General features: G+C 40.4%; 2 protein-coding genes across 4 annotated transcripts in view; both read right to left on the bottom strand.

The window, feature by feature from the left end:
* The window catches only part of rnf11b (ring finger protein 11b), a 29,162-nt gene extending 24,086 nt beyond the window's left edge, over positions 1-5,076 (bottom strand). Inside the window, exon 1 of the mRNA XM_017406859.3 lies at positions 4,495-5,076. Coding sequence (XP_017262348.1) covers positions 4,495-4,617 — 123 coding nt within the window. The 5' untranslated portion in view covers positions 4,618-5,076. The remainder of the gene's footprint in view (positions 1-4,494) is intronic.
* Positions 5,077-5,398: 322 nt separating this feature from the next.
* On the bottom strand, positions 5,399-26,432 carry ttc39a (tetratricopeptide repeat domain 39A). Of its 3 annotated transcripts, none has more exons than XM_017407420.3 (21): positions 26,225-26,432; positions 24,943-25,030; positions 24,799-24,849; positions 24,452-24,505; positions 17,735-17,839; positions 13,469-13,600; positions 12,909-12,949; positions 12,737-12,804; positions 12,586-12,650; positions 12,400-12,499; positions 12,135-12,200; positions 10,748-10,856; positions 10,593-10,660; positions 10,451-10,510; positions 9,998-10,159; positions 9,657-9,748; positions 8,522-8,642; positions 8,128-8,239; positions 7,881-7,995; positions 7,559-7,675; positions 5,399-7,329 (listed from the first exon to the last, which is right to left on the bottom strand). In XM_017407420.3, the coding sequence occupies exons 1-21, from the start codon at positions 26,235-26,237 to the stop codon at positions 7,215-7,217; spliced, it is 1,854 nt and encodes a 617-aa protein (XP_017262909.1). In that variant the 5' UTR covers positions 26,238-26,432; the 3' UTR covers positions 5,399-7,214. The 3 variants fall into 3 exon arrangements, with proteins under 3 accessions (XP_017262909.1, XP_017262910.2, XP_017262911.1); XM_017407421.3 differs by having other exon boundaries at positions 24,943-24,993; XM_017407422.3 differs by lacking the exons at positions 24,452-24,505; positions 24,799-24,849; positions 24,943-25,030; positions 26,225-26,432 and adding an exon at positions 21,798-21,968.
* Positions 26,433-27,249: the final 817 nt, after the last annotated feature.

The raw sequence follows: 27,249 nt of genomic DNA, 5'->3' as shown, positions 1-27,249 counted from the left end.
CATGCAGTGTCCAGAAAGAGGGGTTGTTCAGCTTGTAGGGCACCACAACTGCTTCCACCCACCTCCATCATCATCATCATATGAAATAACTTTTTGTCACAACAAAAAATAGTGGCTGGTAAAATATTTGAGTGGCTGGTAAAAAAATCTGTCCACCAGCCATAGTGGCTGGTGGACAAATGTTTTAATTTCCACCCCTGCCTCTAACCCTACCATACCCCACCCTCTGCCCCCACATTTATGATTTATTCTGCTGAAGTGCACTTCTACAGTCACCCAGTCTTTCAATAACTATTTCTGATCTTTGAAGAGCTGGACATTCAGTACACATAGCTTACACATTCAATAAAGTGATACAATTGTTGATTATAGATACCCTAATATACTTTATTACCACCCAGACTTATTTTAGTGCTGATAAGTATTTGAGTTTATTTTATTTTATTTGACACTTGTCATCATGTTCATCTGAAGTACAAGTCACTTGGGTATTAGAAGCCATTCCAAAGAGCTAAAAACACACACACACACACAAATGCAGGCACTCAGGGGTTCCTTATCTCCCACATTTCAGTCCTACAGCAATGAGTCAGCAACCGTCTCACCAGCTGCTGTGCAAACCCAAAATCACCACACTCTCAGCAGATCCCAGTCTACGTAAAAGCCCACGGGCAAAGTCTAACAGTGTCAGCCAATATTAACACCACAACCTGAACTGAAACTCCCTCTGCTTTGTTCACTACCCCCGTTCGATACGAAACAACGTTCGACACTCATTCAGTCGTTTTGACAAGATATTAAATCAGACACCGGCAAAAAGGGTTGCCTCAGCCCAATGATCTCATCCACTTAGCTAATAACATCCACCCCTCCCCCCAATCTAAAGGCTACATACCACGTCTGCAAAATTCATTGGACGCAAAACCTAATTTACACACAAGGGCTGCTTAAATGTGCGTGTTAGTGATGTGGCTTCAAAGATTTGGGGGAATCTCGAAATGCGCGCAACACCAGAATCACGACTCGACGGCAAGCAGAGCATCTTAAAACGTAAGAGCCTATTTTAACCTCACTTTCAAATCGTCTAAATCACAGCACGAGCAGCAACTAAACTGTTGCAGTCATTTGAGTCAGTCAGCCTTCGTGTACTGAGCCTACAGCTGAATCTGCCTTTGTTGATTTATGATTTTAGTTCGCCTTGAGCCTTGAGATTATGTAACAGCAACAAATGCAGACGGTAGCCAGACACTGGACAGACTCAGACAGTGAAAATCTGCTTCTTCTAATTAACTGCTGACGGTAGATGCCCAGGAATGACTGCAACCTAAGAAAGCAGCATGAACCCCCGTGGTGAATGTCATTTTATACTATAAATGTGTGTGGATGCCATTCATATACTAATATAATATGATATGGACACACCAAACACTGGCTAAAGAGTTTATACCAGCCAATTTAATTTCCTTCAGGGTCAAGGGGGAATGAAGGCCCAGTGAATGCTGAAGCCTAACCCAACACACACAGCTAAGGTCATTTTAGAATATCCAATTAACGTAACATTCATGTTTTCTGACTGTGGGAGGAAACCGGAGTAACTGAAGAAAACCCATCCAGGATGGGGAGAACAGGCAAACTCCACACCAAAAAGGTACCAGTCCAGATTTGAACTACAGACCTTTCAGCTGTGAGGTGACCGTCCTACCAGCTACAACCCAGTGTCACACCATTGTAAATAACTAAATGACACCATGGGCCAAAGCTCAGGTTAGCTTTGCTTTAGGATTTCACTGTTGGGATTATCAGCCCTACAATCAACTGGCACCAGGACACAAAATGCCTTTTGAAACACACTCATTTCAGCTTTTAAATAAAGCACAAAGGAGAATCCTGCCCTTCTTTTATTAAATATTGCCTCTTAAGACTCTAAACACTCAGACGTTATGTGTGGTGCTGTCAGAATGGGTTCAGACTGGGAAGGTACCAATTACTGTGGTTCCGAGGAAAAAGCTGGCAGGTTTGAAAGAGTCTTTTATAAGTAGATTTTAACTAGTTAGTTAACCCTCTTATGAAACTTTGCCAGTATACCCAGACTCGCACATGCAGAGTTTCTCAACCCGACAGAAAGCTTGATTTAGAGCAGTTTTAAAAACTGCACAGATCTTGTGTTGCTTAATACACCATCCCTCCTCACCACAGCTGACTGACCTAATTACCCACCAGACATGGCATGCTTCAGGTAATCTGGACACAAATACATGTATTGATCAAATGTAATACCAAGAAACTCTGAAGCATTGCCTTGAGAGGTTAAAAGTTTCACAAACCGGCCCAGCTTGATGGCCTGATAATTTTCCCTTGTGGGTTTGAGCAACAAAATATGTCTTCACAGATGATCCAGTGCAAAACTGACAAGTTAGAATGATCAATTTCAATCAGATTAACTTTCCTTTGTTTTTGCACTTTGATTTAAACAGTGAAAAATGTCTGAAAAAAAGATTTTCTAAAATTTCATGGACACTATTTGAGCATGAAATCAACATTTTAACTTTCCAAAGGTTAAATATGCATCAGATATGTCACAGCAGATGTGTGGAACAACAGTAATCTATCCTGATTCACCAAATATATGTCAGGATGGACAGAGGGAGACAATCATCAGGGAAGTTAGTGTATCTGCACCATTGGTAGCAAAGAAAAGACCAAGCGCCACGCTCAGAGACAACAACGACAGCAACATACGCCAACCTTAACCATAAACCTAACACGGTTGTTTTAATGCCAAGATTAAACAGCAGACTTCAAATAATAAATACAGGCTGCAAATTTGCTGAGCATAATGAAGTGGAGCCCGTGCATTAACCAGCAGGTGATTTCTGGTACGTTTTTTGTTATTTTTTTTATTGCAGATTATCTAAAATTAATTCAAAACAATTTAATTTCTAACATCAAGAGAATGCACGGACATTTGGTCTGGGATTATAATCCACGTCAAAGTGTGGCCCCAGTGTGAATTGTTTGGCAAAGGGAAGTGCTTTTATCGATACTTGGCAGGTGATCGTAGAAATCATCCATCTCTCTTATGAACCACTGCCAACACAGCCACCTGGTTACTGAAATCCCCCAAATGCAGTCTGAAAATCAGCAGAAGCATATTTCTGAGAGTAAACTTCGGTGGATTTATTTCTTGTTCTTACAGAGAAGAAACCCTTTACTCTTTACGCTGATGAGCGTTATTTACTTGTTCCAATTTAGACTTTCATATCTGCTGTTCATTGATCACCAAGCAGGTTAAGTTAGAGTATCTTAGGTTTATGATTTTGCATCCATAAACCGTAATGGATGACGTAAAAAGCAACATTGATCTAATTCCAGTGGCAAAAATTAGTATTCATCTCAAATTAATTTGACAAGTACAACACCTACCTGTGGTAGCAGTGGCCTCACATCAGAGGCACCCAAAGGTGAAATAATGACAGCTATAATAATCCACATATGACGTGTTTTCAATTTATAATACGTTATATTTCACAATGCAAGTGAGAGCTGAAGATTTACTGGTCACAGCAAATTTGGTATTTAAAAAAAAAAAAAAAATCTTTAAGACGTCAAAAATCTCCCATTTTGGTCCATTTTATTAATCTAGTTTGTTAAATATTAATGTTAATGATACCTTTCATTATAACTTTGAATGTCAGACAATAAAAAATTATTGTTATGGTTGCAAACAGTATCTATGAAAGAAATGGACTTCGTCACACTATTTTGAATCTAAAAATTACAGAGTTATGCAATGTTGTTTTTTTTTTTACCACAACAGCTCATCCTGTGTGGACACTGACTGAATTCAGCCTGCTATGTTTTTAAAATACTTATCTTAAACCTACCCATAAGCCCTGGCTTGACTTAGTGCCTTAAATACCACTTACCAGCCACATCTTCACAGAAAAAAAACACACCTAATGTGGTTCACAACAAGCACCGTATTTACAGTTACTACATGACTTGATGTGTAAACTGATGATCTCATACTGCTGCTGCACGGAGCAGTCAATGGAGTTATTAAAGTAAGCATTACAAGTGAATTGTCTTTTTCAAACCTATACCAGAGCTGTAGGCTTCTTTCTTCTTGGTCCCATCAACTAAAACTACAAGGTCAAGGTGTGTTTTAATGACCTCTATTTTAGTCAGGCTGATCAGAGCTGAAAGAATGAAAACATTAGTCAAACTGTGTGCAGAGGAAGGACCTTGGGTTATAAAGGAGGATTATATTCAATGAACGGATGGGATCGGTGGGCTGGGTTTCTGCCTGGGGATGACTTCAGATCTGGAAACAGCTGATCCAGGTCCTTTCTTTTGCTGCTGAAAAAGGCAGGTGAAGCCTACATTGGAAACAGGGCCAGAACGTCCGAGCATCATCACCACACACGACGTAAAGTTCAGTTTGTTGAACTTTAATGAACCCTTGTGAGAAAAAGGCGACGTGTTAAAAGTTACCTGATAGGGGGGCGGCGGCTCATGGTCGGGGTCAGCACCGTCTCCGTAGCTGGCCCGGTCCGACTGCGACTCGTGTAGCAAAGAAATATCATCCGAGGTCGGAGATTTCAAACAGTTTCCCATCTCCGTCCTCTTCTGTCAACAACTCCGCTGCTCCCTTGCTTCCGTCGCCGTCTCAGCAAGGGCTTTCACAGCCTCTCTCGCCCTCGCAGAAAATGTCAGCAGAAAGGATAGCGTCGAGAGGACGAGTTCCCATTCACAGCTGATGGAGCTCCTCTCCCAGACGACGGGAGGGCTGCCTTCTTCAACAACAACAAAACATCCCTCAGCTAGCAGCAGCTAGCCGCACAAAAAGCTAGCCTGCTAACACCAGCTAGCACTCGGAGGGGAACATCTCGTTTAAACTCCTAAATTACGGCTTTGACAAAATGTTATGTCTGCAGATGCAATAAAAAAATGCGTTCCTCTTTTTAAATATTTTTTTAAAAAAAGGTTATTCACAGTTCTCCTGATTGAAGACTGTCTAGCTGTCAGGGACTTTCCAATTTCAAAGCAGCTGCTGAACAACGACAAAAGATGATGACGTAGCGCGGGGAAGCACCGCCCATTTAGACAACGAACCAATAGACTTGCGCTTACATTCATTATGGTCTTGTTGACAGCCAATCAGATATGTGGACATATTATCCAGCGTTGAAAACATAAACACAGAGCTGTAATCTCGAAAAGAAATGTATTCGTTATAACAGCAGTTTGTCTTTGCTGCGCAGACCTTTCCTCTAAGTCTTATATGGTAACCTAATTTTAAAGTTTTTACTTGGTAGTAGTTTGAAGCTCTGTTTGTGCATATTTATTTTAAGAGGAAACGTTCACTCAGGCACATAAATAAGACAGCAAAGAAAGAAAGAATGAATTTTGTTCTGTAATAAAATCACTTCAGTGTGCATATTTTACATGGAAACTCTAGTGCACACATAAAACAGAAAAAAGAAGACAACAGAAAATGGCATTTTTAGTTGCCCGCCATAATTTCATTATAAATTACAACAAAAACATGGAAAGGAAAACAATTTTTGCTCAGTGGGTAACCATGCTCCATGTATAATACATCGTGTAAACTCAAAACATGTTCGGTTTGAATTTCTTCCAGGTAGACAGTGTGTGCAAAACCAGAGGGCAAAAGAAAAAATAAATTGAACTAATTATTAGAACATAAAGTGTGATATTATATTGAAATATTCAAGAGTGACTGCAATTAGAACAATTCTAAAACATGTCCTCCACCAAAAAATATTAGAAACTGACTCCAAGTAATAAAATTATATCCCAAATGTTTAGCAGATATAAATAAATCAGCAGGACTCTTATTCCAACACTCTCAAGACACCAAACGAGTTCATATGTTTGAAATGTCAGGTGCTCATACTTTCCAAAAACCCACTCACCAATTATTTTAGAGGAAAGCCATATTTGTTCATACACAGATAAATATTTAACACGAGATGTGGTTATAGTTTTCAAGTTCTTCTGTCCGTAGGTCATAATGAAGCAGCGGAGGATGTTTACTGTTGACTCTCACAGACTACGTAGCCTCAGTGGTTGCTGTGGTTAAGAGTTTCTTCACCTAATAAAGATGCAGCAGGAGGACAAGCACACAGTCCTTTGGCTGCTCGCTGTGAATGGCCTGTTTGTTCAAGCTCAAGTACTGCTGGAGCCCGTCCCACACACACCAGGAGGAGAAAAGGAGGGAGTCTGCCTTTCTAAAAGACACATTCATCTGTCCTCTTAAAACAGGACAACTCATGTAAAAGGTGCCACTTACAGTGGATAAATGTAAAGAACAACGCAGGGTGCTTTAAAAACGGATTTGTTTGAGTCGTCTGCGTTAATAAATGTTTAGCTTTCACTATCTCAGTATGCTTCAAGTGAACAATAATAACATAGCTTACACAATAAAATGCTCACTGATTCAGACAGACACAATTAACCTCTTATGTAGTGTAAATACACAGATCCCAGATTCAGAATTAAGCTCGATCAGGTTGGTTATGGCGAATGAGAACGTGACGAAGATGGCCTCAGTCCTCAGGGACTCAGCTGTGAGCTGCATGATCTGATATTTACCTGCGTCAGGACAAAATTACATGTCACCTGATTTAAAACCTCTAGTTTACATTAAACAAAAAGGTGGAGGAGCCTTGTTGACAGTAGTTTACACAGTGCTGCCAGCTTAATGGGATTAGCGTCTGTCATGTATTTGAGGTTGTTTGATGCTTTAGTATCCTGCGCTGCACATGCCTATAACTTTGGGGACGAGGTATTGTATACATTAAATAAATCTGGCCTGGTTTTCTATTCTAATGCCATCATTGTGAAAGACACAAAGGCCTGCTGGAGTCATTACTTCATAAACACGAGACACATTTCTTTTTTTTTCAAATTGTGTGGAGAGGTGAAGTTAAATGTAATTTTTCTCCCCGAGAGAGCAAAGCAGTTTGACCAAATCCAATGAAGGCCACACAGAGCTGCAGCTGTCCATAAAAATGGCACACATGAGGAAAACTTGCCTCCATTTTCATCTAAAGTCTTGATAAAAGAAAAGAAAAGAAAAAAAAAAAAGTCTTCAGCCCTAACAGGCGGAGCTGGTCTGGCTGAGTGTTGCATTCTGGGACTGCAGGAGCAGAAAGCTTTCGCTGCACTTGTGTGCCCTCCTCTGCTCATTATGGGCTGGAAGGCACGTTGATGCCATTCTCTCCGGTTCCCTTGGCCTTGTGCAAAGCAGCTTGTATGCGGAAGTGCGTCCGCGATTCCATGGAGTAGTTTTTGTAATTGTGTCTGAAATAGAGGCAGATTTTCTCAATACAATGATGCATTTTACTCAAAAACTAAACATATAAAAACATACAAAAGAATCAATGCACGGTAAATAAAACAATATTTCAAGAATGATAACTTTTGGTGAAGCACTGTGTGTATACGGCATGTAAAAGTTCAATTAGGCACTGCAATAAAATGGATAAATCACAATTTTAAAAAGTACATATTAGAAATGCTGAATGCTTACTTTGCTGTTTCCAGTAGTTTAATAGCGTCATCTTTTTTGCCTTGTTCCAGACACAGCAGACCATGTTCAAGCAGGGCATTAGGAACCAGGTAGTGGTCATATTTGATCTGAGCCTCACTGCAAACACAAACAGAACAAAAGAGGAGGAAGTCACATCTGTTCAAACAAGTCACCCTTCAAATTTTATACCAGCTGAATTTCAGCGCAGAGCTAAACGTCTTCACTGAAAATTAGATACTGTGAAAACTCAAACAGGCTGGTTGGTGACAGAAACGGTTTATTCGTGTCTGCAGGACTCTGTGTTACACAGAGAGAGGCTTACTTGCAGAGGACGAGGGTAAAGTAGTGTTCGGCTTCTTCTTTGTGTCCCAGGTGTTTGAGACAGAGCCCCTTCAAGAGGCTCAGCAGACACTGATCATCTATGGTGAACTCTGTTCCTGACAAATAAAAAAAACCCACATCATTTGTCGAGTTATTTAAAACATTAAGCATATTTTAAACCAACTTTCACTATTTTTTTAAAAAGAGACTGATTTTATAAATAGGTGTATGTGTTTTTTTGTTAATACTTGGGTTGTTTTCGAGTTGAGCCTGTGCTTCATCCAGAGTTTTCAGCATGCCCTCCGTCAGGTCCTTGTGTTTGCCGATGACGGTGTAACCGTTCCAGATGTACATCATCTCCTAGACACCAAACAAACACAGACATAAATCATTTACAGTGAGCTAGGAGTCATTTTCTGCTGCTCTAGGTAAAGCATTTTCTCTGTGGCTCAAATCGGGTCACTTGAACAAGTAATATTCTGCAAACTGCTGGGAAACTTTAAGCGTTGAAAAATCAAAAATCAACCAGCGCATCTAAGCTTTTTATTATATTTGGTATTTGAACCATGTTAGTTATATAAAAAAAAAAAAATAAGACACTGTAGTATATTACAGCTAATGCTAAATCTGTCCAGTACTGACCAGTGGAGGAGCAGAAAGAGGAACTGGTTTCTCTGCAAAGTAGCGGCGGGCTTTCCTGATTGCAAACTTCTCAGTTGGTAAAGATTTCCCCGCTATTTTCTGCTTCAGCCCATGGACCTGCCTGAAACACGATACGACATAAGCAGAAACACCAGCATCGTGGTAAGAGACATGGTACAAATGTTTCATGTAAAAACACGCAGATCGTGTGATTTTTCAAGGCACACAATGATAAATACAGTGGAAGTATTCAAAAATTCTGTTTTTGTGGATAACAAATTGATCAATAAATTGTTTGATTTAAAAAAAAGTATAAATTAAATTTGACCATTTGTTGCTTTTTTTATTTCCAGTTGTTTTTTTTTTTAACTAAAAAGACCCCTTCCCCCACCCAACCTCTCAAAAAGGAGCCATTTTGTTGTTTTTTTCGCCCTTTTTTTCTGTAGCACAGCCTGAATAGTATTCAGTAACACCATTTCAGGAACCCTGTTTTCCATTTTTGTTTTGAAAGGTTTTTAGAATACACCTCTTGTTGTTTGTTTAGATAAATTAGGCTTATTTGGTAGTTGTTTTTTTTACACCTTGATGCCTAATTCTGAAGTGAAGATTGAGGACAAATTTTCTTTCAGGTCATATTTATGGAGGTTTTGCTACAGAGCTGACCCACACGCCAGAGTTTCATAGCTTTTCCTGAAGATGCAGTGGCTGGTAAATCTAAAATTAGTTCTTTTGAACATTATTCTTGGTTTGCTAAACTGAACTTGACTTTCACTTTTCCTGATAATTGTCATTTCCTAATTACGCCACGAATAATGATAACCCAGCCATACAATTTGTGTTTCTCTCCCAATCACCTTCTGCTTTCTGGGCATCATTTCAGAGTCTTCAGCAGATGAAAGGCTGCTGACATTGACTGAGAACAAACCCTAAACCTGACGAGCAAAATAAACCTGAGACCTTGAGTTTCATTTTTAACTTTATGGCTTTTGGCAGTCAGTTCAGGTTCCGCTTTCTCAGTCAGTCACAACAGATTGTTTTTTTAGCAACATTTACATGCCAATTTAAAGATCTGTCAGAGTGAGTTATCTTATTTTCACTTTGTTGTAAGTAATTTAAGCAGCATCTGAGTTCATACCTGAACAGAGTCAGTGCAGTCTCCCCAAAGGTTAGACAATCATCCTCAGTCAGCATGCTGAGATAGGCTGCTTTCATGTATGCGTACGTAGCCTGGGGGGAGAAAGAAAATGTGCTTACGGCTGCAATCGCTTCCTTACTTTATATATAAAAAGGGCTACCTGGGATCTCTCCACAGAGGTCGTTTTCTTATCTTTTTTCATCTCAACATCTGTCTGAAGTCAAAGGGTTTTTTAGCACTGCTCATCTTAAACTCCTTTACCTACACAGAGCTGACTAACTTTAAACACATTCAATTTTTTTTTTCAGGACTTCTTTATATTCCACAGTTTGGTGTCCAACCTTGGACCACGAGTTCTCCTTGCTTAGGAGATCTGCATAGAAATAGGCCATCTTCCAGCGCCGCTGGTATGTGAAGCACCACATCAGCTCCCAGTAGCACATGTGGTGAAACTGGTTCCACTGCTGCTGGGCCTCGCAGCACTCCTCGAAAAACTTGATAGCCTACAATGAGAGCCGTGTTTGAATGGGTCGGTGGGATGCTAAAATAATCTGGTAAATAATTCAGTGACAACAAACTGACTTCAAAATAAACCTGATACAGGACTAAAACTTGAAACGTGTCCTAATTATGATTCTTTTGACTTTTTTACATGTAGTTATGATAATAAACACAGTTTCTCTTTTTAAAAAAAAAGTCACCTTGTTACTTGTATCATTTCAAAACAGGTTCACTGCAGGAGTAAAGGTATTTCTACCAGCTGAGTAATTTTAGGGTGTGGAAAAAATACTTACAGCATCCAGGTTGCCTTTGATCTCTTCTATTCGACCAGCAAAGAACAAAAATATGGATCCCTGAAAAAAAAAAGAAAAAAGATTATAATTGAGGACGTGACATTTTCAGTCCTATAGACGTTTGAATACAAACAAAGCAAACCTTAGGGTATTTCTTAAGATACGGCTGCAGAAGCTTTTCTGCATCCTCAACGTCTCCTTCTCCAGTACCTGCCAAGGACATTCAGTGCAAAATAAACTAAGGCTTTCTGACTTCTTTATGCTTCTTTCCAGATGCATGGACATATCATAGCTCACCTAATATGAAGCTCATGAATGTGTGATAACAGAGCAGCAGCATGTTACACAGAAACGACCTGAATGTGCTTTCTGCAGAGCCTTCCTGGAGCTGCTGAAGACCAAACTCCTGCACGTGCGCACACAAATCACAAACACAGACAAAAATGACATTCAAAATAAAAGAATCAGTTGGTTAAAGAAGAAAAACAAACATAATTAAGGCCTAGCATTCCTTGAAGGAATGCATATCGCCTGTCGCCTTTCATGTTAGAGTTTTAAAATAAGATCTTCCTTTAATGAGAGGGCATGAAATTGTAGATGCTTTGGTGAAACCTTGAAGATGACTCCTAACTACTGCCTCTCAGAAATATTGTGCAAACAGACTAAAAGTTTTAGGGAAACATATAGCACAATGTGTAGTGGTCAGACTATGTGCCAAGAAAGAAAAGACAGCTGGAAAGGCACTTTGTAATGAATCAATTCAATTGGGTTTAAAGGAGCATTTTAGAGTGGATTAATCTCTCAGAGGTTCACCAGTCTGCAAAAAAAAACATTACAACATGGCTTCGTAGTAGAAGAGTCTGGGCACTGAAGGGGTCTGCCTGAAGTCCAGAGCTCTCACCAATTAAAAAAACCTGACACATCAAGAAATGAAAAATGCAGCAAAGAAGACTGTTAGAGCTAGAATCCTCCATCAGACAAGAATGGGACAACATTTTCCTCCAAAACCTCCAGCAGCTGCTTGCCTCGGTTCCTAAATGTTCACAGACTCTACAGTAGTAAGCTCGGCCCTTTCCGGACTTTTTTTGAGATGGATTGCTGCGATCAAATTCAAAAATATCTAATTTTTTTCCTAAAAAATAGGTACATTTTTTTAGTTTAAACGGCTGATCTGTTTACTATGTTCTGTTGCGATAAAAACATTAGTTTAAGAGATTTGCAAACCATCGCATTTTGTTTACATTTCCACAACATCCTAATTTTGTCAAAATCGGGGTTGTAGAGAACCAAGTAATAGAGATCTAAAACTTCAGAGTTTCACTTTTAGCAATGATTTTTGCATGAATTAAATTTGTGGTAAGAGAATGATAGTTCAGTAAAGAAATTGTACAGTTGTGTTGTTACTCACGATACAAGTTTCAGGTTGAAGTTGAGAAGTTTGTTTCATGCTTCCACAAAAAGTGTCAAGGGCCTCACTGTCATATCAGTAGTATAAAGGGTTTCACAAGAAATAATTACTGTGCTGACTCGCAAATTAGTTGCAATACGATATTTACCCATCTTTTCATTTTAATAAAGACGAACGGGGGGATAAGTTGCTCTTATCAGAGAGCAGGAAGTCTCACTTGGTTTGAAAACATCTAAAACAAATACTGCACGTTTATCTGCCTTCAGCAGGACTCACCTTGTTACCAGAGAATCCAACAAACTCCAGCAGTTTGAGCGTCCGCGTGGGCAGCATGGAAATCATCTGCAGGAAGTAGACAAGCAGGGTAAAAGAAAAGCCAGCCATTTTTTCTAAACTGTACAACTAAATTAGTTTAATTTCCAGCCATGTAGGCATGACAAAATGACACACATACAGTTTTATGCTTTTTAAACGTCGTATTATGCTTGTGAAATATTAAATGACCATTTATAGACACTTCTACTTTCAGAATACCACTTACAAGATTAAAGGCTCCAACTCCCAGTTTAACGCCGCCCTCAAAATGACCGTGATTGTCACCATGGGTGTATGTAGAGGACTGGAGGATGTTATGAAGCTCTCTGTAAAGGGGAGCGTATTGAAGTGTTGAAACACAAGAAGCTGGAAAAGACACAGGCCCGAGTGGCAACGTGTTCGGGATTCTCACTTGTACGTCTGGTAGCTGTTTCTCACTTTGATCCCGCCTTTGATGAAACTGATCATGTTTTCATCCTGAACCGGAAAAGGAGCAAGAAGCGATTAAGGCAATTTCTCAGAAAACGGCGGCGGACTAAAACGGCTGAAGCCTGACTGCTGACCTGAAGGAAGGTGAGTGCTGCCCTCTGAAGGAGACACTCGGCATAGCAGACTTCTGCGTGCAGTTCCTCTGAGGTGAAAAAGGATTACGTCACACGGCAAAATTCAAACTAAAACACCTCTCACAGGCTCCACACACAATGACGACCCATTAAACTCGTTCTATCTACTCACCTTCTGTGAAGGTTCTGCCGAAGGTCGACTTCCTCCTGTGCCTGATGGAGAACACAAGAAAAACTCTAATTGTTGCTCTGTCCTTCATTTCTTCTCTAATTTCACTTCCCTGCAAAGTGTGACTCAGCTTCATTCAGAATAACACAGGACGCTGAGACATGCTGCAGACTGTGCATCACGTTTCCTACGAGCATTAACAACCTTTATATGGAAAATTGCAGCTTTACAGTTGTGTTATTTCATTTTCACACAGGCTTCAAGACTAAATGTGACAGAAATCTGTATTTTTTCCTGGCAATGAGTCAGAAAGCTCTCAGCTCGTTTCTTTGGTTTTAGTATAATGAAACGAGGAGATCCAGTGATCATAAGAAGCAGCAACATGTTCCCTTCTGCCTAACTATCGCTGTTTGCAAAGATTAGTCCTCTGAAATTTGCTCAGAGACGGCCTTCATCTCGGCTGCTGACTCAGCCAGAGAGGAAGTACCAAAAAAAAACCTCCCTGTCATTATTGTTTATCTGCCTCTTTGCGTTTCACTCCGAAGCCCGAGAGAACGTCTCACCGCTGACAGAGAGCCTGTGCCTCCTTCATGGTGCTTCCCGCAACCAGAATGTGCTGGGGGTCAAAGGTCATCATGGCCTTCATTTCTAAAATAGTGGCATAGGTCAGAGCGTGGTACATGCTGTCTTTGGACCTGAAAAACAAAACAAAATGTTATTTTAGTGGTTGAAAAGATTACATGTTTAGATTAAAGGCCTAGCATCCCTGAAAGGAATGCATATCGCCCCCCACCTCTCACGCCAGAGTTTCAGACTGAGATCACTTTATGTTGAGAAATGACAAAGTTCTCATGCAATATTATAAGATGTCAAGCTCAGAGCGTGTTGTGAATCACTCTCAGCTTCTACCATATCAAACCCCAGCTCAATATCTATGAAAAGGACTGAATGTCAGTTAGCTGCGGCGACCATCTTGAACTGGTTTGACTCCAAAAGTTAATCAGTTGTAGATGTACCTCCATTGAATACATTCTGAAACTTCCATTAAAATCCATTCAGTGCTTCATGAGATATCTTACTAACAGACACTCACAGACACAAATGCAAACAAAAACTTTATCGCCCGCCTTTTGCCTTTCCACTGCAGGTGACAGAAGAAAAGAGAAAGGTTTTACATGTCCTGTTGAAGACTTAACCTACATAAAAAAGTCTAAAACCATCTATGGCTGCTGGTGAATCACAGCCAACTCTACAGGTTGACCTGATAGGCTTTCAGCAGAAATGTATGAGTGTTTGTGACACATTTTTCCTGGTATATATACTTGCTAAACTAGTTAAAGCAAACCTGTTGCTCCAGTTTCATCCCATTTTTAGAACTAAATCCTTTAAAAAAGTACAGCCTAAACAGCAACTTTTCATTTTGTCACGCTTGACGGTTTAAAAAGATGTAAAGTGTTCAGCTTTAATTGAACGCTGGTTGTTTACACATCTAAAACACGTGGTAGGATCGTGCACGTTTTGTTAATAGGCAATCAGAGGCGTGCAGATAGAGAGGCTGTCAATCTGCTGGGCTTACTGCCGTTCACGTGACTCGCCTGTGTGATCAGTCAGCTCAAACCGGTCAGCTTTGTCTCTTACATAAACTGTAATTTGCATGAATGAATTGTTTTTAAATGTACTCATTGCAAAATCATGAAGACCAGTCAAACAAAAAACAAAAAATCAGAAATTACGAAAAACAGATTCATTTGTCACATCGATCGCTAACGAGTCTTTAAATTAAAAACTTGTGAGAACATTTGCGAATGGCTGCCAACTACCACACGCCTTTGTTTACCTACAGAAACAGCCAGAAAATAGTGACAGAAAATAGGTAAACAACAGAGACGTCCATAGAGGAGCCATTTGAGATGGAGAAGTCTGACATTTTGGATGTATTGGTGTGGATTTAAACACAGATTTGTTCAGTAAAGCTTGCAGATAAAAGGGATTTGTTTACATTGAGTGCATACCTGCATTTTAGAATTGCTTATCAACACATCTGGAAACCTACCAAAGCAAAATCTTTCAAACTGCAGCATTTGATATAGTTCAGGATAACCTTTTTTATGTTTGGCAATGAGCACATTTAATTAACTGAAACTGAGCACAATATTATACATAATTAGCTTCAGATTTATTACAAAATGCTGTAAAAACTCAAGGATGCGTCTTTGTCTTCCTCCACATGTCTTTTAGCTTAAACAAACTCAACTATTAAGAACCTATATGAAGCTTAACCTTTACCGTAAATCAGTTTATTATTGGCTCTAGGTTACTAAAAGCCAAACAAAAAGTATGGCAACCAGGAAATGAGAAAAGGTGGAGCAGCAGAGGCACATTTGCATGCATGACTTTTCCATTGTCTCGGGTTTATTTAGGCATTACAGCAAACTCTGAATCTTCTAAAATGGAGCTGCAGCTCTGGTTGATTGCAACAGCTGGGTTTAAATGTGTGTTTTGGGGTTTTTTTCCGCCTCGTGACGCAAGAGAGGAGCTGAGATGTAATTTCTTCATCACTTAAGTGCAGGCACGCCTTGCATTCAGCTCTGCAACACGTCAGAGCACGAGGAAGAAGTGAAGCAATGGAAAGAGCATCACTGCATGCAAAACACACCATTTCTGACTAAGTGCATCTGAATTTGATTGCAAATAACTGGTTGACCAGCATGTGGAAATATGAATTAGCATCAATGTGCTAACCCCATAAAACCTTCTAACTGTGCTGGAGAGGCTCTTATTGCCTCGGTGATGCCGATGGCGGTGCTGTGGCACGTGTGCACATGATGTATTCAACCATTTTATTTTGTCATTTCATATAAAATAAAATATAATAAAACAAGATAGTGTTTCTCATGTCCAGTAGAGTGTTTTGAGGGGTACAGCAGTCTTATTTCTTGAGGAATGAAGCTAGTAGTTGATGACTGAGCTGAAATAAGTGTCTTAAAGAATATAGATTAAAAAAAAAAAACAGATGTACACAAAGAGTGAAGATCTAAATAAAAATATGGATTAAACACCAGCTTCTTCTCTGATGTTCTGCTATGTTAGATAGTTTATTAGTATCTCTACGGAGCCTTGACCAGAAGTTACAACCATAATTCATCCAAGGCATTTTGGGTAGCAGGAATATGAAAAAATAAAAAAAGGAAGAAAACCAGGAAACAGAGCAGCCTCAGCTGTTGGAGTGTCAAGTCCCAACAAATCCCAACCTTCAGTCATGATTACATGATGTTCAGGGCATAAAGAAAGCTGCCGGGCAACAAAATATTTGTGCTATGTTCATTTATTAATTATAAAAACTAAATGATATGCCACAGTAAATACTGACTCGTATCAACAAGAACCATATTTGAGCATGTAGCACAAAAAGACGGAAAGCTTTTCAAACCAGACGCTTGTCCTGAAAAGAAGAATCTGGGGCTAAGGAGTGGCTCACAGCCCTCAAAAGGCAACATGAAGGAAATATCAACAGCAGAGTGAGAAAAGGTCCTGATAATAGCCCAGAGAACAAAAGAGGAACAATGGGGTAACCTGATGACGGCACGGGAGAACAGAATTTCAGGCAGGGTGTGATTGTTGGGAAGGAGTCTGTCTTTGTGTTCAGAACTCAAAGCAGATCGCGACTTAAAACCTCCTACAGGCCGCTGTGTGGACACAAGTGTCCGGTTCTGACCCACGGACGGTAAAATACAGCAGAGTTTCTACTTTAAAGCTTTATTAATGTTGGCCCAGTTCCATCAAGTAGAGGCAGCCAAAAATAAAAGCGCTTTTAAACAAAAACTCTTTAACGCTCACTGAGTCAGAGTGCTTTCTGAAACAAATTAAAACTGACATTAATATTAAAAAGCAGCTCCAACTTTTCTCTTTGTTGCCACTTTGGAGCAGGAACTTTTTTTAAATGAAGTCAAAGCAGCCAAACACCAACAAACCCTGAGAAATATATGACAGTATTTTTGAGAAATCCAGCAAAAATGATGGTTTATTGGTGATGCAAACATTAATTGTGGCGTTTCAGGCTTTGTATGTGTCCAATCTGTCACACCATCAGCCAGTGAGGGAGCCACAGATGATTATTCACAACTAAAGTTCGGGATGAAAATGTCTTCAGTCTTATATTTCACCTTGGTTGGACCCAGATTTGTAAGAAGTGTTTTACAGCTGGGTTACTGATGGAGACCACAGAAGAAACAAACCCTGAGCAGGCAGCTGGAGAAACTGGGCCACAGCAGACATCTGCAGCCTGGCAGTGGCACTAAAACTACACACAGTCGTTTCTCTCACCTGCCTGAAGGAATGCTCATCAGCCCCCAAAAAAGCCTACAAGTCAAAGGTCAGAGGGCAACACAACGGCTGAAAGGTTAGAGGTCGCTTTGCTCGATTTACCCAGTTTTGTTCACAAACCTGACACAGTTAGAAAAGGAAGGGGATTATACTTTGACAGCACTGTCCTCAAGCACAAGGTGGCTTTTCTCTAATCTAAATAACAATAATGTGATCAAATCAGAAACGTTTACATGCACAGCACTAGTTTACAACGGCTTGATGCTCAACAGACCGATTAAAGCCATCATGAATCTGCCATTTTTACCTGATCTCACATACTGTGGCATGACAAATGTGCTGCTTCCTGTTTAAAATGTTGCCTTTCTATCGCTGAAATCAAACCTGCCTCTGCGCGGAAATTAAAGATGAGGTTTCGGGGAGGGGGGGGTCATTCGTTTTTTGTCCACGAAAGCACAAAGCCAGGCGAGGTCGTCGGCCGTCTGGTTCAGGTTGAGAGCTCTTACTTGATTTGGAGGCGAGCCTGCGCCTCCTCGAAGTCATTTCCGAGGAACAGATCCAAGGCGGTCATGCAGTCCTCCAGGGCGAGGGACAGGTCGGACCGCGAGCACCTGCAGAACCAGAACACAACCACAGCTAAATAAAACCACGCTGAAAACAATCCCCAATAACTTCAATCAGTTACATGAGGAGTTTATATCAGATTAGGCATTTCACACAATAAACATTTACAACACATCAAACATATCAGAAAAAATTACTTCTACTCCAATAAAAGGCCTTCAATAAACCTTAAAAAATCCCCTGAATGACCTGCATGAAATCCTGCTGCTTCCCCCCATCAAATATTTATACTATCACAGTTCGGTTACATCTTCCTCCTGCTGATCATTTTTAAAACACTGCCAGGGCTGTACTTATAGATAAACAGAAACAGGAACAAGCTAAATGACTAAATGAGAGGCCTTCGCTGCTCACGTCGTCTCAGTTTGAATCACGCTTCAAATTACAGAAGAAATAAGCAAAAATTAAAGCCCCAACATCACGAGCTTTGAAGGTAATTTTAAGGTGTCGTGATCTTTGCAGCGAGCCCGACGCAAGAGCGAACACAGCAGCAGCTCCTGTGGATAACAGCGGTGGCAAACTTTCGATTCCTGTCTGTCAGGAACATGGAGGAACAATTAACTCGTCTCATAAACACACACACACACACGACACACAGCTCTGCAACGCTCTGGCTAATAACATGCGGGTGACTGCTGTGTTCACCATATGACCAGAAACAAGCCGAGTTTTCTGATACCAGCACACACACCCCTACACACACACAGACAGACAGACACACACACACACACACACACACACACACACACACGGCTGCTTTGAGGAAGAAACACAAATGCATGATCACTGTTTGTCTTTCTTTACAATGAGAAAAAAAGCAGCCAAAGTTCAAAGAAAAACTGAAAAAGTTTGGTTTCTTTTATTTTTAACCTTTTTTGGGGGGAGGGGGGTTCTTGAAAGCAAAATATAAAGAAATGAGAGGTGACTCAAGACTTTTGCACAGTGCTGCATGTCTTGAAATTAAAAAAATGATGTCAAAGTGAAAACTGACATACAAACAAAACTCAGTGCAAATATAAGATGGAATACAGGGTTGTGTTTTAAAAGAATACATATTAATTTAACTAATGCAATTAAACAAATATTTAATATTCATTAAACGATTCAAACTCTTTATATATATATATTTTTTTTTTTTTTTTACAGACAACAGAAAGATCATTAGCAACTATTAACAGAGTCAGGAGGGAGCTAAAACAGGGGAACAAAACATACACTGATGTCAGTGATTTTATTAAAAATGCCATAGAGTCACATGTTTCTCCACATGTGATCATTAACTTTAAACTCAAACCAACCCTTCTATTTCCTCTCTGTGGGAGGAAAAAGAGCCGTCTGTTGGGACTAACACACATCACAGCTCTACTGCTTATATATTTGTGGTCAAATTGACATTTAAATCCGATTTATGATCGATGAACTCACCAACTTGTTGCTCAGTAAAGTGAGCCTGGTCTGAAATTTAGGGTATTTAAATACAGTTAAGTTCGTCTGTCTTAAAAAGACAAATACTTCTGATGTCAGAACTTCCTACAATCAGGTAATCAGAACATTAAGGCTCAGCCTTTCCTGAAAAAAACTTAATAAAACGCTCACCTGTTGAATAGGAGGTTACAGCAACGTGATTTCTATATATGAAGTTATAGAGGTTATGTAAACCTTTGCTTATTTTTTAGAACACTGACAGTGTAATCCATGTACGCAGCTTTAACTTAAATAAAGATGCTCTGATTTCCATATCTCCAAAAATAGGTTTCATCTGAGGACACAGGAAACCTGCACTTTGAGCAGTTTATGCTGTTTAGACACTTGATGCTCCTTTAATGACCAGGATTTCTGTGGCATTATTTAGGACCAGATAATAAAAAACAGCCCTACACATGTCTGTGTATCCTAAGTTCGACAGTAAATATCTTTTATTGACAGTTTATTTAGTTTTGAAGTCACAAAGATGAGCGCATCTCAACACTCGACCCTAAATAAGAACGACAAGTGTGCAGCGTTTTCTAATGCATCACAAAGGGAGCTCGTTTATGCCAAACGGCAAAAGCCGGTTGGTGTCACGACCACTCAAAGGTGGCTGGGTTCCCTCCGAACAGCGAGTCTTATTGCTTCAAATAAAAGCACAGATGTTGAGTTGTTGTCAAGTGTGATCTAAATGCCACACTTTGCCTTTTCACCCATTTTATGTTTCAATTTGTTCACTGAAGGGAAATAAATAAAATGACAACTCCTGTATGGACCATAAAAGTCCCTGCAGGACTAACGGTGGCCTGTTGCTTGGTAACCCATACATTACGCACAACCCAAAGACTATAAAACCAGGTGCACAAACTACACTGCACCGATGGGTTAATGCTTCTAATGTACATTAAATCGTTTTCACCCTCAACAGTTTCAAACTGGCAAAACACACACAAAAAAAACACCACAGAAAACTTAAAGTGATAGTTCAGATCTTTTAAAGTGCGGTTCAGTTTGAAGAGAAAGAGTTTAAAGCCGAGACCAGCGTGGACTGCCATCACCTTAAATTCAATGTCATTTTTATTTTCTTTACAACAGTTCATGTAGAGACTGTTTGAATACACCTTTATTAATTTTTCGTTAGTTATTCCAGCAGAAATGTTGTGACATTAATGCCCCAGGCTGCACAGGAAGTGCTACAAGTAGCTGCTGCTGCTAAACCACTTGTAAATAACCACAAAATTTGATGCAAATAGTTGTTAAATGCTAAATTAATGGGGATGTAAAGGTTTATGACAAAGCATTTGTTTGAATCGGGATTATATTTTTAAAATTGGAGCCGTTTTAAGGGGGCAGGACTCCACTTTGGTCTTGGCCCTGCTCTGACTAGCCATTAGCTTGTCATTTTAGTCAGAATTAAACCCCATTTTTCCAAAGTGAAGTCACTCAAAGAGCTATCTACAACAGGTAAGATATTAACAGCTCTTAAACTTTCCACAGAAATCCACTTTAAAAGATCCAAACTATTCCCTTTAAAGTTAATTAAAAAAATAAAAGCCTAAAATAAAACAAGTCGTTGGTTCTCCTTAGTTTACATAGGAGCATTGCTTCATTTAGGGCATCGGTTTTTCTTGACCCAAACCCTAATCTCAACGAAAAGAGATGCTCTGAATTTGTGTGTTTAACTCTTGCAGGAGTTTCAGACCTCAAGCCTAATCTAATGGATGATAAACCTGAGCTTCTAAGTCGCTGTTGTACAAATACTTCGGACAAACTGAGAAAACTTATCAGCAAACTACCAGAGGTCACTGTGCCGCTGGAGTTAGTGTCGATCAAACAAGAGAAACAATCAGGGCTTTTATAGTTTTCGTCAAACCTGGACCTCAGCTGGTGCCAGCCGATTGGAAAACAGCTCTTTTAGCTCAATCTGAGCCTAAAAAAACACCTTAAAGCAGCCATCAATACCGATCACTCAGATAGGTATTTTAAATGAAGGGAAAAGTTGTGGGGAAAAAAGGAAAAACAGTCGTGACAATGAACAGAACGAGGCCTGATTCAGGATGTGCGTACCACGCATTGTCTCCATAATTTAATAAAGTTTCAACTCAGCAATTCTGTTAATTTCTCCGGAGAGCAAGTTGCACAATGCTGATCGTTATCGGCTGAATGCACACATAAAACCATCACTGTAATGTGGCCATGCACACCCATCTCCCCTCCACACACACACACATACACAGCGTTACAAGAGTGACGAAGCATTAGTTTGTCGACTCGGCTTCACAGAACTCTGCGCACATTTGTTCCAGCCCATTTAGGATGTTCAGAGGCAGCACATCGAGCTGCGATAGAAAACAACCAACTGAGCCAGTCCGTCCACATGCCTGAGCGTCACGGCCAGCAAACAAACACGTCTTCCCCTCATGTGACCAAGCGACTAAAAGGAGCACATCACTTCGAAGCATGCAGCGGGAAGCTTACCCGTTGGACAGACTTTCTTCTTCTTGTGACATTTTCATCTGGCAAAGCGTGAGGAGAGAGGGGAAAAAATAAAATAAAATAAAAAAGGTACGGAGAGAAAATTGCAGAAGTGAGGCTGGGGCCTTCACCCAGCGGCGCAGAGTAATGATCTGTGGCTCTTTCTGCAGCTGCAGACACAAGAGCAGAAGCAGCAGACGGGCAGAAACACACACACAGCACACACACACACAGAGAGAGAGAGAGAGAGAATGAATGAGTGAGGGAGGGAGGAAGAGGCTGGACGTAGCAGCAACAGCAGCTCTTAATGAGATCGGGATGACTATCACACACGAGAGGAGAACACACAGCCTGTCTGTGTTGCCCCAAACACACACACACGCACCTCTTCCGATCGTCAGCCTCGTCCTATACACACACACTGCAGTCTCTGCTCTGATTGGCTACAGCTGACTCAGGGGAGGGGTCAAAATGACCACAGCTTTAGAGGCCGAGGACTTTCACATCGGAATCGAAAAAGAAAAAAGGGAATAAGTGAGAGATAAAACAAGAGTGAGGCTGTGTAAAACAACACCTGCCCTTTCTGCCGCTTCGGGGAGGAAGGTTTAACATAAAGGAGTAAAGAAGCAGGGGAGGGGGGTGCTGCAGGAGGGTTTGGGTCTGGTCTGCTGCAGTGGCACAAACTGAGGACTGCAGGGGGATCCTGACTGAAGAGCCACAGCGGTTAACAGCTGCAAACGGCTGAGGGAAAGAAAAGGTTCATTTTAAAAGAAACGACTGGAGCTGTTCTACTCTTTTTCCCTTTGGTTATTAAAACATGTGCTGCAGGACACATTTCCACAGCCCAGACTGTGACGAGCTATCCTTTACTCTGCAATGCTCGTTTATAGCTCTACTTATACACCTGAACGGGAGAGAGGAATCGTTGCTGGCATTACATACATAACAGGTGCTTCATGTGCTCCATCAAAGCAAATCGTCTGCTGCAGAAAAGCCCTTTTGTCTCTCTGAAAGTTGCAAAGATGATGATTCATCCTTCTGAGAAAAGGCTGGCAGGATTATTGTGTCCACACACACGTACACGCAGAAGAAATGAACCGCTGCTGGCGTTTAAGCATTCGGCCTGTTTGAGTCTTGCGTGAAGCAAGTTATAAAAATAAGACTAATAGTTGAAAGTGCTTTTTTTTTTATTCAGCATTTTTTCAATTCAGAAGCCTTCACATCTTCAGCCATGGAGTGGGGGGAAATGTGAAAGCAGAAATGAAACAAGCTTCAGAGTTTCAGAGCTGTTAGATTAAAAAAAAAAAATCATCCTGATGGAAACGTACAACCTGGTTAAGCAGCTTTCTTTCTCTTTCTATTTTAACAGCCTCACGCCAACAAGACTTCCTCATTCTGATTTCCTCGTGACAGAGCTAACCAATCAGAAGCCAGGAAGACTTAAGGCAAAGGTAAAAATAAACAATCAGTTTTTAAAGCTCTAATTTTGGAGAGATAAAGGTGTGAATATGTAAATGTGGAAAAACTGTGTAAAATGAAGAACATATTCTTGTCAATTAACCCCACCTTGAAGTATTTTGAAGCCAGTAGGCATATTTTGAAGAATGTGAACTAAAGTACGCATCTTTAAGTTGGGATGTTTTGTTTTTTTAAAAAAGCAAGAGTTGAGAGAAAATTCAAAGCTGTAAAATGGCGAGTGATGACGTATTCTCAAATCTCTGGAAAACTCCAACAAGTTCCTCTCAAGAGGACTCTTTCAGTCACCACTGATGAAAAACTTCCCCGCGGCATTGTGGGATATGACATGGTCAGGCCGGGATATAAACCTCTCCGTGCTTAGCAGTAAAACAAAAATCAACACTGTCTATTATTTCAAAATACTGAATCAATCACTACTATTCCTTTTTGTGAGTGCACAAGAAAGCTCCAAATATCATCCAACCAGACTACATATATAAGGTCACACACACATCTGTACATTACTTAAATATCTTAAAGCTCATTATGCTTGTCGATCTTTTCCACACCTTCCACAAAGCATCTGGCCCATCTCAGGCACATGCAGACAAATCCATCTGAAGAATAAGAAATTAATATTCCTAAGGCCTCTTTAAATCACTGCGAGAAGCTTCAAGTCCAGTTCAAGGTGTTCCCAAGTTACAATTGGGAGCAAAATGGTGTTGAACTGAGATTAGTGTACAGAAAGAAGCTGGTTTGAAACCTTGGAAAACAATCTTCCCATTTGCTGTCAGATGGCAGAAAAGGTTTATTTTAAAATCTGTAAATAGAGACAGAATGCTGGGATTACAAAACCATTTTCCTCATTTAGAATTTGATGCTGACATGTTTGTAAAAAGCTGAGGGAGGGAAAAGTTGGTCTTTGCAGCGTTGCCTCCTCTAATAATAATCATAGTAATAATAAACAATGTAAGCCCTTTTATTGAACTCAGGAGAACTGTTCGATAACATTGGGATACTTGGTTGGACCATTTTTAGCTTTAATTACAGAATTGCTCCGACTGGCTTGAATGGAAAGCGTGTGGATGTGAAGTAGCAGATGATGCAGGACGTCAGCTGACCTCTGACAGACTCTCAGAGCGTTCCTTTTAATTAAAGCCCCGCTGTACAACCGGTGAGCAGCCGGCGCTCGGGCTTACCCATTCGGGGGATTTGTCGACCCTGAAGCATCTCTGTTGTCTGGCAGCTGTAACCTGAAACACAGGAGCAGAATGGAGGCTGCTCAGAGGAAAGAAGGGACACTCGAGGGATGAAACCCAGCTGAAAGGACAGCTATTGTTTAGGAAACACAACCGTGGGAGCCAAAGAAGCACACGTAGTGATATATGTGACACTCCCTGGTATCCCACTCCCAGATATATGACATTATGAACCCTTATTTGTTGAGTTATATAGATATTACCATTTTAATGGAATCTGTGAAACTATCCAAGTTGGGATCTTTATGTTAAGTCACAGAATGACTCAAAAATCTGAAGACACTTACTTGAAATCTGTGATGATGGGATCCAGTTCTGGGCTGTTTATGACCGCCAAGCTGAGATAAGAAATACAGCTCAATTACTACAGTTATCCTTATAGAGAGTTCTTATTTTCCTGTAAGAAAAGAGATGACAGGGTTTGAACGTACCCGCCCGGGGAGTCCATGTCGTCGGGGAGGTCTCGTGCCTGCTCGCCACCCCTGCGAGGAGATCCGAGAAAACTATCAGAAATATCAGCTGGTGGAGCGACCGGGGAAAAAAAAAAAAAGGAGGACATCAGCGAGGCGAGAAGCTCGGAGATCTTAGGGTTCAAACGTTTGTAAAGATGGAAACAGAGAACAGGAAAAGCTTCAACCTGCAGGTTGAAAAGTGGCTCATCCGTCGAGACGTTTTAGCAGCTTTAAAGAAAGTGATCCCATTTTCCTTTGCTCCGTCTCTCCACGGAAACAAAGAAACTAAAACCTTTTTATGACTTCAAAGAACATATTCACATTTTAAAGATAAACACAGCTTTAACAGCGAATATTGTTTTAGTTGTGCTCACTGCAGTAGTCGTGTTACAGTCTTATAAACTTATAACATGTTGTTGGTAATGACTAATTCACACAAAACAAGGAATCTTCCAAAGGGTCACAATATAGATTTAAGGGATGATTAAAAAAAAGAAATCCCTGATATTTGCTTTTCATTTGAAAGGTTGAACATTAAACACAAAAAGGCCCGAGGTGCCTCACCTAAATGTGCCAGAAAAGAGCCAAATAAAGCAGAAACTGAGGCTTTTAATCCATCATTGCGTGACTGAGAAAACACAACTTTGTCGTTAAAGGAATGTCTACCTTTGTTATGTGGAAAAGCTAATAAAACAGCATTTTCGTGCAGATTTTTTAAATTTGAAAACAAAGAAGCCCAAGAGCCTAAAAGTGTGCATTCAGGACAGGGTGCTTGGATCCATATATATTTACATCTGAGACAATAATGTCATGTATCATGTTATCATCCTCTCCATGAGCTGCACGTCAGCAGCCCCGGCTGTAATCCTGCCTGACTGCTCCATGAAAGAAATGTTGTCTAACAGGCTGCAAACTGGTTAATGGGAGCAGAGAGAGGAAAGATAAAACCCTTTATCATCCTCCTTTTCACCTCACACTGGGTTTAAAGTTATATAAAAATATATTTTTTAAAAAATGTTGATAAAGTCTTTAGTTGTAGCTTTACTTTAAGGCGCCAGCTCAGCAGCAGCGCAGGAGCGCGTCTCACAGTCGATGCTTTATAAATAATATAATTATCTTATCTTTAAATTTATCTTCAAGATAACCGAGTGGTAGCAGGAGACGATTAATCGGTTTACCCGCCTCTGCTGGCCTCTGACACCGACTAGTACCGACAGGTCGTGGAGCTGAAGAGAGTTTGTTTTGTTTTTTTTTTACTCACTTTTTGCTGTCATTCCTCTTTACGGTTCGTTTCCAGTTAAAACTCATCCCACGTGGAGGGACACACACACACTCACACACACACACACACTCATACACGCCGGGTGTCGGGACAGGACAGTCACTTTCACACGGACACGGAGAGGGAGAGCAGCCGCCGAGCCTCTTCCTGCTTCCTGACGTGGAAAGGTGAGCTGCTCCCATCAACATAATGATGACTTTTTCTATTTAAATGCACAGGAATGCGGCTCTGCCCGGTCCTAAAGCCCTCCGCCTGAAAAACTAGTTCCTGTTCTGCAGCACCCATTTGACATTTAAAACATCTACTTATGCACTCATAGTTATTAATGCAGTCGTCAAATGAATATATCAGTGATTAAATATACATTTGGAATATATGTACTTATATGTTTACATTTTTAATTAATTTCCTTTCCATTGACCAGCCATTGATCAAAACTTTTACCTGTTTTTGTTTTTTTATCCCCCTCACTCCAACATCAATCAATCAAATTTATATTGCAGTTGTCAAATTCAAAGACATAAACAAATCTCTCAACATTTCTGGTCTTACAGAGAGAAAAGTACACTTTCTTGCGTCGGATGCAGGCCTTTTTAAGCCCAAAATGCAAGACAAACAAACAAAAAACACGTAGGTTTGGCACCAAACATACAAATCTTCAAGAAATAAGTTAGTTAAGGCTGTTCTCCAATTCTCGTTTTGCAGTAAAATACAAGAGAAAAGTCAACTTCCGATCACGATCCTTTCCATCTGGACTCAGAGCAGACCACGGTGCCGATGCGCTTCTGCAGATCGCCAATGATGCTGCTGCAGACAAGGCTGTGTACTTAGCACTTCTACTTTTACTACAGACAGGACTTTTACTACTTCATCCCCCACCGTTGTCTCAGACGCCACTGCTATACAGCTGATCACGGCCTAACTGTCTAAAAATCTACTTAAACTTGGTAGAAGTAAAACTGACCTCCAGGTTGTAGCTCTAAAAAACACAGGATTTGTTTTTG

This window comes from Kryptolebias marmoratus, linkage group LG24 (assembly GCF_001649575.2).
Source record: "Kryptolebias marmoratus isolate JLee-2015 linkage group LG24, ASM164957v2, whole genome shotgun sequence".
Taxonomy (NCBI): domain Eukaryota; kingdom Metazoa; phylum Chordata; class Actinopteri; order Cyprinodontiformes; family Rivulidae; genus Kryptolebias; species Kryptolebias marmoratus.
Note: the sequence above shows the minus strand (reverse complement) of the source record. Positions and strands in the feature narration are given on the sequence as shown.

What these genes read in the sequence shown, in the direction of transcription:
- ttc39a (XM_017407421.3), bottom strand. Translation starts at nt 26,427, where the DNA reads ATGGGAGCAGCTCACCTTTCCACGTCAGGAAGCAGGAAGAGGCTCGGC. An exon ending in AAGAGGAATGACAGCAAAAA is followed by an intron (nt 24,994 to 26,224) that starts GTGAGTAAAAAA and finishes ATCTCCTCGCAG; the next exon opens with GGGTGGCGAGCAGGCACGAG. An exon ending in CGGCAGAACCTTCACAGAAG is followed by an intron (nt 12,805 to 12,908) that starts GTGAGTAGATAG and finishes TTTTCACCTCAG; the next exon opens with AGGAACTGCACGCAGAAGTC.